Genomic DNA, 12,652 nt, shown 5'->3' with positions numbered 1-12,652 from the left:
TGTGTCGATACATGAGTGAAATAAAATGCATTTAATCCAAAAACAATCAGTATGTGTCGATACATATGGGAATGAATCGATCCATGTCACGAGTTTTTTGTTTTTAAAAAGGTTTATGTATCGATACAAACGACGAATGGATCGATACATACTGAACCAATTTTGACAAATATGAAATGAAGAAGACATGAATCGATACATACATCTTTGAATCGATACATACTGATGCCAAACTAAATTTTAATTAATTTTTATGCAGTATGGTTATGCATTATGAAGTATGTCATGATAATGATGCCCAAGTATAATTCACAAATCAGATATTAATGTTCAAACAATATATGCAAAGAAATTCACATAAACGAAAATAAGGAATTTTGTTCTAACATACACAATCACATAGTTCTAAAAGAGATATGGAAAGGAGTGATATTACCTCTGTTGATGTAACCTTGTGAGGTATAAATGAAATCTAAAACAAATCTCATCAACCAAGGTGAGGCATAATATAAATAAGAACAAACATGCTTAAGACAACAATGGAGAGAGATCTAAGATCCCTAATTCACGACGAATACTGAAGAACGGTTCTGTTGCCAAAGGTTTAGTGAAAATGTCAGCAAGCTGGTTTTTAGTATCAACATGCTCAAATACAACGTCTTCTTTTTCAACATGATCGCGAAGAAAGTGATGTTTAATCTCTATGTGTTTAGTGCGTGAGTGTAAAATAGGATTTTTAGTAAGGTTTATGGCACTAGTGTTGTCACATTTTATTGGAATACGTTTGAGTTGAATGTTAAAGTCTTGTAGTTGTTGCTTTAGCCACAAAATCTGAGCGCAACAACTACCGGCTGCAACGTACTCAGCCTCTGCAGTTGACAAAGCCACAAATACCTGCTTTTTGCTATGCCAACTTACCAAGGAGTTTGAAAACAAGTGACATGTACCACTCGTGCTTTTCCTATCTGATTTGCAGCCAGCAAAATCAGAATCGGAGTAACCTACTAAGCTACAATCACTTCCTTTGAAATACCAAAGCCCATATTTAGATGTTCCATGAAGATATCTAAATATACGCTTAACAGCTTTCAGGTGTGATTCCTTAGGATTTGATTGATATCGTGCACACATACAAACATTAAACATGATGTCAGGTCTAGAAGCAGAAAGATACAGAAGAGACCCAATCATACCTCTAAACTTTTTGACATCTACACTCTTACCATGCTCATCTTTATCTAGATTTTCGTTGGTAGGCATAGGGGTGTCAATTGATTTTGAGTCGTTCATTCCAAAGCGCATGAGTAGTTCTCTGCAGTACTTTGTTTGACATACTGATGTACCCTCATCAAGTTGCTTTATCTGAAGACCTAGGAAGTAATTCAGCTCCCCCATTAGACTCATCTCAAATTCACCCTGCATAACCTTAGAAAATTCTTCGACCAAGTGTGTGTTAGTTGAACCAAAAATTATATCGTCTACATAAACTTGAACTAAAATAAAGTGCTTTCCCTTGTGTTTAATAAAGAGAGTATTATCCACTTTACCTCTTGAATATCCATGATCAATTAGAAATTTGCTAAGCCTTTCATACCAAACCCGAGGGGCTTGTTTAAGACCATACAAAGCTCATTTTAATTTGTAAACATAATCTGGATTTTCAGCATTCTCAAAACCAGGAGGTTGTGAGACATATACCTCTTCATTTATGACACCATTTAGAAACGCACTCTTTACATCCATTTGGTAAAGCTTAAAATTATTAGAACACGCATAAGCAAGCAAGAGACGTATAGCTTCAAGGCGAGCAACTGGAGCATAAGTTTCCTCATAGTCTATGCCCTCCTCTTGGTTATACCCTTGTGCTACTAAACGTGCCTTATTCCTAGTTATCACTCCGTTTTCGTCAAGCTTATTTCTAAAAACCCATTTAGTACCTATGATATGATGATCTCGCGAACGAGGGACAAGTTCCCAAACGTCATTTCTTTTAAATTGATTAAGCTCTTCTTGCATGGCCATTAGCCAACATTCATCAATCAAGGCCTCTTTGGCATTTTTAGGTTCTACTTGTGAAACAAAAGCGAAGTGAGAACAAAAATTACTTATCTTAGAACGAGTCATTACTCCCTTTAAAATATCTCCCAAGATGTTGTCAATAGGATGGTCTTTTGAAGATTTCCAAGTTGGTGGAAGGTCATTCACTTCAGCTGTCCTTTCTTCCTCATCTTCTTCATGACTAGTATCTTCCTCCTTCTCATGGGCAACTGTTCTGGACTGATCAGTTTCCGTAACAGCTTCCTTGAGTATGTCATCTGTAGATACACCTGCGTCATCAAAAGAAATACCTTTTCCGAAACTTTTCGGATAAGACTCATCAAAAGAAACATGGACAGATTCTTCAACAGTAAGTAAACGCTTATTATATACTCTATATGCTTTACTTGATTGTGAGTATCCAAGAAAGATACCTTCATCCGCTTTTGCATCGAACTTCCCAATATTTTCCTTACCATTATTCAAAACAAAACACTTACAACCAAATACGTGAAGATGTGACAAGTTTGGCTTTCTTCCTTTTAAAAGCTCATAAGGAGTTTTATTTAAAATAGGACGAATTAAGATCCTGTTTAAAACATAACAAGCTGTGCTAACTGCATCAGCCCAAAAATACTTTGGTAATCCACCCTCATTTAGCATTGTTCTTGCCAACTCCTCTAAAACACAATTTTTACGCTCCACAATGCCATTTTGTTGTGGAGTTCAAGGAGCTGAAAAGTTATGCTCAATACCATACTTGTCACAGTACTTATCAAAGTGATAGTTTTGAAATTCACCACCATGATCGCTATGAATTGTAACTATTTTGGAATTCATTTTGTTTTGGGACAGATTTGCAAAATTCTTAAAAGCAGAAAAAGTTTCATCTTTGCTATGAAGGAATATAGTCCAAGTAAATCTAGAATAGTCATCAACGATTACAAAACCATAATAATTTCCACCTAAGCTCTTTGTCCTAGAAGGTCCAAAGAGATCCATATGGAGAAGCTCAAGGGGTCGTGAAGTTGAGATTACATTTTTAGATTTAAAAGAGACCCTCGTTTGTTTTCCCATTTGGCACGCGTCACATAGGTGGTCTTTTGAAAATTTTATTTTTGGAACACCGACTACTAGATCCTTAGATACAACCTTATTAAGCAAATCGAAATTTACATGCGCTAAACGTCTATGCCAAAGCCAAGAATCATCATTCAAGGTAACTAGACATTTAGTACTTGTTAAAGATACATCAAAAAGGTCAAGCATATAGATATTGTTTACTCTTACACCCTTAAACACAACATTCTGTTCAGCATGTTCAATTATGCAGCAAGTTTTTGTGAAAGAAACTTTATAACCCTTGTCACACAATTGACTTATGTTTAACAAATTGTGTTTAAGCCCCTCTACTAAATGGACATCAGAAATAGTAGTGGTAGAGGGATTACCTACACTACCTTTGCCAAGTATAGCTCCTTTGTTATTGTCTCCATAAGTAACATATCCCTTCTTCTTTGCTTTGAAGTCTATAAAAAGCGATATATCACCGGTCATGTGCCTTGAGCAACCGCTGTCAAGAAACCATCTCCTATCTACGGAAGCAAGACACTCATCCTACAATATCAAAAGAGAGAAGTTGGTACCCAATTTTCATTGGGTCCAAGTGGGTAAGTGCTAACATGGTTGCCTTTTGGCTTCCATTGATAAATACCTTTAGGAACAAGAAATCTCCTAAACTTGCATTTCTCAATGGTATGGCCAGCACGACAACAATAATGACATAAACCATGATGATGTGTTTGTTTATTCTTGTTCATTAAATCCTTTGGAAAAAAGAGTATTTTGCATATGGTGGATTTAATGACTTCTTAAACAACCTAGAGTCAACGCCATAAGTAACCTTAGGTTGTAAAGCTTTTTCCAATTTGACCTTGAGAGTGTTTACCTCTTGTTGCCAAATATGACAAGCTTCACAATACCCAACTTTACTACATCCATCAATGTCAATATTTTTTGAATTTTCTGCAATACTAGCTTTTAACCATTCTAAATCTTTTTCAGCTTTGTATACTTTACCTTCCAGAAATGAAAAAATTTGTTTATCGGAAGATAATCTTTTAAAAGCATCTACAGCTTCGTTATGCAGTTTTTCAAAAGCTATTTTCAGTTCAGAAAAAGACATAGAAGAGAAATTATTATAATAGACTTGTTTTACCTTTTTATCATTGATGTTCTTCTTGTGGTAGGACAAATTTTTGGTGTGAGCCATAAGGCACAGATTTGCGGTTTCATCACTATCACTTGAACTTTGTGTGCTTGATGAATCATTATCACTTTCCCATGCAATGTAAGCTCTTCTTTGGTTGTTGTACCCTTTTGGTGGAGCTTTTCCTTGATCCTTATACTTCATAGGATAATCTGTTTTATAATGTCCAGATTTACCACAATTAAAACAAGATCTTTTTCCTCTACTCTTCTTATTCTCTTCCTGTTTTGAATCTGTATATTGTCTTCGAAACTTCATGAGGTTTTTGTCGGAATGCTTGACTCCATTCTTTCGAATGAATCTATTATATCTCCTTACAAAAAGTCCCATTTCCTCATCATCTGAATCTTTGTCACTACTAGAATCATTGTCACTTTGCTCTTTTCGTGAGGACTTAGAGCTAGAGGCCACAAGAGCTATTGGCTTCTTCTCTCCCTCTTTGTCTCTCTTCTTCTCCTTTTCCTTCTTACTTTTGTTATCAAACTTTTCAAGACTTTCTAATGCTTGCTGATGTTCTTCCAGCTTTCCAAACAGAGTTGTAATCGTAAGTGTCGTTAGATCGTTGGCTTCCTTAATAGCTGTTACTTTAGGTTGTCATTCCCTGCTAAGACATCTCAGAATTTTATTAGTAGCTATTTCATTGGAAACAGGTTTTCCAAGTGCATTTAACCGATTAGTGAGATGAGTAAATCTCTTTTGCATGTCGGAGATAGATTCTCCTTGTTTTATGCGAAAGAGCTCAAACTCTTGATTGAGTGTGTTAATGCGGGACTGTTTTACTTCAGTAGTACCCTCATGGGCAACTTCTAAAGCATCCCACATTTCTTTAGCTGTCGTGCAATGGGATACCCGATAATACTCATCAACACCAAGTGCTGAAATTAGCATATTTCGAGCTCTCCAATCACTCAACCACTTTTTTTCATCTTTCTCATTCCAATCACCTTCTGGTTTAGGAACTATGGCGCCAGCCGCATTTGTCATAGTAATTTGAAAAGGACCATTTTCAATGGCAACCCATACTAGCCTATCAACAGAATTTATATGAACTCGCATGCAGTCTTTCCAGTAGCCGTAATTTTCACCGTTGAAAATCAGCGCTCTATTATATGCCCCCTTTGGTTCAGAATCCATATCGTTACAGGCAGCCACAGAACACCAGCGAACCGGTGCTCTGATACCACTTGTTAGACGGTGTGGCTAGTGATCGAGAGGGGGGGTGAATAGATCACCTCTTTTAAAATAAACGGATTTAAAAATCTTATCAGAGTTATTGATACTTAGCGGAAAATTACAGTCCCGAATTGACTTCCGTCTATTCTAAACCGCTACTAGAAAACCGGACACGCGAATTTATTGCTGGATTTGAATGAGAACGATAGAGATTATTAACACCAGAATATTATCAAATCAAATGCACTTATCACTAAATTCTGATTCCAATGAATAAAACTCAGCTGACAGTTTTGTCAAACATTTGGTGTGTATGTGATCAATGATGAACAATGGTGGAGTTTAGATAAAGAAGTTTTCTTGCCACTATTGTATCACGAAAAGTACAGCCACAGTACACCAACTGAAATCACAAAACTGTTGAAAACGTAAAGAGAGGTAAGGAAAGAATACGATACGCAGAGATTTGGTAAGGAAGTTCCCCACTGTCGTCCTCGCGTGTGGGTACGTCTCCCTCTCAATTTCAAATGAAATTGAGAACTGTAATTATCAATAATGTCGAATTCGTTGATACAAGGTTACAATACACATACAGAAATCTAAATCCCAAGATCTTCTTCTTGTATAAAACCTCCACTTGATCTGAGCTCAATCAAGAATTTCCTGCAAGAAATTGCAAACAATTCACCGGTTCCACGACCTGTTTGCGAAATTACCCAATTTCCAAACCCTACGCTACGGCTGAATCTGTTCTGCAAACGTGACTAACAAACCCGCAAGAACACTCCAGTTCTTGAAGGACAAACCATTTGGTTTTTCCTCGAAACCCCCTTCAACCTTCAACTCAGCTAGATCCTCGATCGTTCCACTGAACACCTCAGCTAGATCCTTGATCGTTCCACTGAACGTTATCTCGTTGATCCTTTAATCCAAAGAACAAGAATGATTATGTGTTGATGTTCTTGAAGAAAAGAGATTGAGAAGATGAAGTCTCTTTCAGGTTTCTAACTGCTCAAACAATTACTGCTACACACTCCTTTGATTGGTGTTACAACTGTTTTTCACTTGTGAATTCGTGCCTGTTTACTGAGCTGTCAAAATACTTCTTATATGTGAAAGACAGAAGCTGTTAGTAGACAAACCAGAATTATGTATTGATACAAAAGACTATGCATCGATACATACTGTAACTTTGATTAATTTTAGAGAATTAATACAAGCATGTATCGATACAAAGCTCGTATGTATCGATACATAGAACATTTTAACTAAGCATGTATCGATGCAAAGCTCGTATGTATCGATACATAGAACATTTTAACTAAGCATGTATCGATACAAAGCTCGTATGTATCGATACATACTGAAGCAAAAACGTTTTGTGATTTAAAACAAATTTATGTATCGATGCAGATGAACATGTATCGATACATACTGACACAAAACAGTTTTTATGAGTTCTTTTAAGAAATGTATCAATGTGGATCTTTATGTATAGACACGAAACAATAGTATAGGCTAAAAACACAAATGAAATATTTAAAATAATGCACAACCAACAATTAGACAATGATCACACAATTTGCTATCATTCAAAACTTATTCAAAGTAAAGAATTTGATCACATTATATATTTGTCTAATTTTGAGTTTTTTTTTACAACAGATCATAGGTTACATCTAGATTTCAAGAAGTTGAAAGTGGAGAATATATTAGATCTCAAATAATTTATAAGATTGGCACACAAGAAAGACCAAAGTAAATAAAATATACTGTTTGATTTTTAATCATTGTGTTAAATAAATATATTAGTATGACACTTCATACTATTTTTTGTATATATGTATAGTGTGAGCAAAGATATGTTCAGACGAGCAGTCTTTGTAGAGATGATATAGCTCTCTTCAATCTAAATCAAGAATACACTAATGTTGTAAATCAGGTGAAAACATGCAACCAAGTGCTATATTTCTTTTTCTTTTTTTTTAATTTGTTCAGAGAAAATATAGGAAGAAAACAAATAGGCGAGAGAATGTTCACCTATTTTCTCTACACGTAGGCATTCGTTGACAATTTGTTTAGTAAGGTTAAGCATTTTCCTTTATCAAATACGTACGTTTTATTGACAAATGATAGTAACATATATCCGTGACAGCACATAACTAACGGAAAATAAAGTCAACGTTAACATATACCCCGTGACAGCACATAACTAACAGAAAATAGAGTCAAAATTATATTGCCGTCAAGGTCTGTGTCCATATAGCTTTCTCTTCTAAAAGGAAAGATTTGTCACATTTTAGTCTTAGGTGTATCTATCTGAATTGTGATTTCTTCTGTCTTGTCTAGTATCGATGGAAAGCAACGACGAAGAAAAGGCCTATGCTGAGTATCGGGAACGATCTCGTAACCTAAGTGTACGGTTTCTTGTTCCTTTCAAACCCTTCAGTAATTTTGTATTCCACATAACTTGCTTATAATATATAATCTCTTAATTTTGATTCTGGGCAGCGTTTCGATGCTATCGAACCTCCGCCGTATATGTGCGGCGGTATCAGCCCCCTTCACATAACTAATGAAGTTCGGCGTAATCTCACTCCCCTCTGCGAGCTTGCGTTAGACAAGTACAACACCGAACAGGTTCCAAACTTACAACCACTATACTATATCAATATTATAGTTGGCTTATTTATTCGAAACTTACAACACTGATTATTATTTCTTATCTAGGGTACCAATTTTGTGTTTGTTGACATTCTCAAGTCAACCCATCAAGGTGTTGCTGGTACTAATTATTTCATGACCTTTCGAGCAAAATCTCCAAACTGCCCTCTTGTAACTTTCCAAGCCTATGTTTGGGTCAAGTTGCCCTGTTATGGAGGACAGCCTGTTGTTCAGTCGTGTGCTATCAAACCTACCTAAGCAACACATACAGATACACCATGGTAATAATGTTGCAACAGTGTTATGCATGCTTACATTTTAATCTTGGTTAATCAATATTTTCTAGAGACTTCAAAATGCTGAATCTTTTCTTTAGAACATACTAAACTGAAGGAAGATATTTAATAAGAATTCAGCTTAATGTTATTGTGTAGTATCTATTAGTTTGAGATAACCTTCGCCGCGAATTAGCCAAGCATGACCTGCAAATCACATTCTAAAAAACAGAATACCACATTATTCTGTACTTTTATTCTTTGGCAGAATTATGCATCTACTCCAAATTCCTGTAACATATTAACTCTATTTTAAACTGTGTTCTTTAGCTTCCTCTCAAACAGAAGTATCCTTCCGGAGTATACTTCCAAACTATTTTTTTTAACAAAATACTATTGTGCGGATTTGTTATTGCGTCCGGAAGTCTATTTCTGGATTTTAGGAGTATTATAGATTTTTCAACAAAGTGTGTGAACAGGTGCTGTTAAGCAATCCCCCTTTTTTCTCAGTTTCTACTTGAATTACAATTGTTAAATCTAGTTCAAAGTCCATCGCCGCTTCCAAGGTGCTGTGTTGAACTGTTAAAAGCTTAGGCAGTTTAAATTCCAATAATGCAACACATTGGTTTTCTCTTGTCCTTAGGTGTCAAACTGTGGCAACTAGTCGTCTCATCGCTCATCAGTATTTGGCTAAACCTATAATACTTCACCATCCAGTCGATCACAATTACCATTGGTGGCAACCTCGAGGCTCTAGGCCATTACTTGAGTTGAGTTACCAGCATAGTCAACTACCTGCACCTCCAACACAATAGCCCATTTGCCTTCACAGCCTCATCATCTTGCACCCATGGCTGTGTTGGCCACATTCAAAAAGCTATAATTTTCAAACTTGGTACCCATATATGTAGGTGCCAAATATATGGTCACGACGGAACGATTAATCGGTTGCAGCCTTGTGGGGTGTTAGTCTGAGATTTTTAGTTAAGTGAAAAGTTAACAACTTGATGGTCAAACTAAGTTGATACTACTAAGTGTCTAAAAACTTAAGCCAAAAGCTTCACATTGGTTCGACTAAGCTGTAAGTTGAGTTGAGGGCAAAAAAGATTTGGAAGAGTCTCAAGAACAGATCCATAAAATTATAAACACTCTTTCTTCCAAACATGTTTAGAATCTTGAAAGGTTACATAACAACCTTTTGACACGAAGTCGAAGTTGACACTTTTAAGTGTTAAGGACGTATGATATTTTTAAGTCCTAAGACTAAGTGATTTGGAGATTGTCCGCATGTGTTTTTAACAAACAATCACAAGTTTAAAAGTCAGTGAGATTAACTCGAAAAACCTCGGAAGCAATTTTGTGCAAACATGTGTACACGTGAATCGTGTGCAGACGGGATAAGACAGACTTTAACGACGAAAAAGATTGAATTAAAGTAAAAGAATACTGCAACAAATGACATTAAGTAAACGCATTAAATAACAGAAATAGTAAAATATTTCAATTAAGGAAACACGAAGATAATAAAGAAAAAGGGACCTAACTCACATCTTACTCATAATCTGTTTCTTAATTTGACTTCGGTACTTCAGTTCTATAAAGAAAGTATATGAATTTTGCGACATCGATTATAACATATATATCTGCTATATATATTAAACTAAAGATAATCGTCTCCAACAGTTTACTCTCAAATGTAGAGGTAAAAATTTCGAGATTAAACTATTGATTAACTTAACTCACAAAATAAGAGTCGTCGCCACACTTTTATTATTTCCAAAGGAAAGGGAAAAAGAACGAACAAAATCCAAAGAAGTTTTAAAACCAAACTAATAAAAAGAGATAATGGTTCGGGGATTAGTTATGCAAAAGATATGTATTAGCACCCTAAAACATCTATAGTATTCTATATGAACCTTTTCGAAAATTTGTGTATTTTGACTTTAAAATGGTGTTATTTGCAAAAGATTGGGGAGATGAGAAAAAAATATTTTTTTATAATTTGTGTGTTTGCCAAGACTTCCTGAGTCTCATGCCTACGTATCAACAAAGTGCAATGAAGGATCAAAACATCGTAGTTTGTGGTAAAAATAACAAAGATGTTTGTTTTGATTCATTTTTTAATAAAAATATATTTTGTCATTTTAAGGAAAACACTCAACTAGCCACCCACAAGTATGAGAACTTTGCATCACCACAGAGAAGGGCTCCAACTTGGATAAAGATCAACAAGTATGCAACTAGCTCTCTTAGATGGAAAAGAGTCATCATCAATGATATGGGGATAGGAGAATTATATCCCAACTATGGAAATGAATCATATCTAAACTTTGAGAAAAAATAGTTTTAAAAAAAAAGTGCACAAAGGGCACAAAATAGTTTGAATGAGTTATGTATTTTTTAAGTCTTTTGAAATTGGTTTTGAGTATGCTTAAGATGTATTAACATTTATTAAAAAAAGATTTTGAAAATCACTTGACAAAAGTCAAGGTTTATTGAGAAAAGTGGTTCAAGTTTGAAAACAATAAGGTTTTTAAAAAGAGAGAAGATTTTGAAAATTAAAGAAGGGGATGAGATGGAGAGACTATCCTAGAACATAAAGTAAAAGGTAGAGAGGAAAGATCTAACAAAAAAATAGCAAGCTTTATGACATGAGTCAAGCCAGAATTTTGTTCTTTGGATTAAACCTCAAGCAAGTCAAATAAGCAAAGAATAATCCATGTGTCAGATAACCAAGCAAAGTCTTCAAAAGAAGCCCAACGTCAAAGATATCAGATGAATCTCAATGTCTCAAATCTTAAACTCTCAAAGTAAGGGTCAAGGTCCTAGTTCTAAGTCCATAACTCCACAACTATGTCAAAGATAGTAGCCTCAAGTCCATGAATCAAGAGAAACAAATTTTTTAGGATTTTTTTTCTTTATTAATGTCTTTAAAAGAAAAAGAAGTCCAAACGGACAAAGGAAAAAGAGCATAAATAATATGATATGAGTTGCTAAAATAAAAGTATAAAGTAAATAGCAAGAAATAAAAAACATAAGGTAAATGACATTAAAGTAAATTCAATGCAATAAAATGGTAGTAAGTTGTGTTGGTAGTCAAGAATATAAAGACGGTTGGTCATTTTTTGGAGAACACACAACTATTCACCCACAAGTATGAAAGTATGGACCTCTATATCACCATGAGAAGGGCTCCAACTTGGATAAAATCAACAAGTATGTCACTAGCTCTCTTAGGTGAAAAGGAAACAATATTTTTCACACAATATCAACAAGTATGTTACAATCTCACTTATGAAAATGACTTGCTTTCAGATTCGGTACAAATTTAATGCTATGTTAATCAATCGTAATTGGACTTATGTAGAAGTCACAACTATTTGAGGTCGGTCAATAATAATATTTGTGTTAATACATGATAGAGAAATGATATGCAAATCATTCTCCTTAAGTTATGCCACAAAAAAAAAAGAGAAGATAGATCAAGCACAAAGGCTAGGAGAGTGGTCAATTATATCAACCAATACTTAGGACAAACTTATGCATCAATTCAAAGTACCTTAAATGATCCATGATCAATTAGGAGGTAGATTTGAAATGATGAAAGTTCATCAAGTACCAATTCACATATCATGATCAAGATGGACATAAATCATCCAATTGATCAGAAAAAAGGAAAAGAAAGAAATGAAGAAGAAGGAGAAAAGAGAAGTTAATCCCAAATTGGATCAAATGCTTGATCAAGTCATCATCAGAATCAATAATATATTTTGGTGGATAAGGGGTTTCACCCCATCAACACTCAAGATCCATTGAGTTTGATGAGACTTATGATCAAAACAACCATGAACCAAAGCCAACAGAAGTCAACAAAGGTCAAACAAACATAAAATGCAAGAAAAGAAAATAAAATGCATCAAAAATATTTTTAAAATGAAATTTAAAAGGAAAATAAAAGAGAAAATGCATAAATTCCTTCAAAACACCAAATAAATGGCCAAGAAAATTATGGAAGACTGGAGATAAAATAACAAACATAAAATAAATTTTTCAGAATTTTTAAATTCTAAGTATTTTTAAACTAATTAAAACAAAGTAGAAAAGAGAAAATTCATGAAAAATAGAAATTCAAGAAAATAAAACGTGAAAACAAAATAGAAATTAGTTTGAGATTTTTTGGATGAAAAATGAATTTACTTTGAATTTTCAAAGAAAATGCAATTTAAAATAAAAA

General features: G+C 34.5%; 1 protein-coding gene across 1 annotated transcript; it reads left to right on the top strand.

The window, feature by feature from the left end:
• The first annotated feature begins 7,701 nt into the window (after positions 1–7,701).
• On the top strand, positions 7,702–8,569 carry LOC127083269 (uncharacterized). Its single transcript, XM_051023560.1, has 3 exons — positions 7,702–7,896; positions 7,991–8,119; positions 8,210–8,569. The coding sequence occupies exons 1-3, from the start codon at positions 7,834–7,836 to the stop codon at positions 8,399–8,401; spliced, it is 384 nt and encodes a 127-aa protein (XP_050879517.1). The 5' UTR covers positions 7,702–7,833; the 3' UTR covers positions 8,402–8,569.
• The last annotated feature ends 4,083 nt before the right edge of the window (positions 8,570–12,652 follow it).

This window comes from Lathyrus oleraceus, chromosome 5 (assembly GCF_024323335.1).
Source record: "Lathyrus oleraceus cultivar Zhongwan6 chromosome 5, CAAS_Psat_ZW6_1.0, whole genome shotgun sequence".
Lineage (NCBI taxonomy): Eukaryota > Viridiplantae > Streptophyta > Magnoliopsida > Fabales > Fabaceae > Lathyrus > Lathyrus oleraceus.
Note: the sequence above shows the minus strand (reverse complement) of the source record. Positions and strands in the feature narration are given on the sequence as shown.

Bases quoted from the DNA above. Each gene is read 5' to 3' on its own strand.
- LOC127083269 (XM_051023560.1), top strand. From the start codon at position 7,834: ATGGAAAGCAACGACGAAGAAAAGGCCTATGCTGAGTATCGGGAACGA. The intron at 7,897-7,990 runs GTACGGTTTCTT...GATTCTGGGCAG, and splicing joins AACGATCTCGTAACCTAAGT to CGTTTCGATGCTATCGAACC. The intron at 8,120-8,209 runs GTTCCAAACTTA...TTTCTTATCTAG, and splicing joins ACAAGTACAACACCGAACAG to GGTACCAATTTTGTGTTTGT.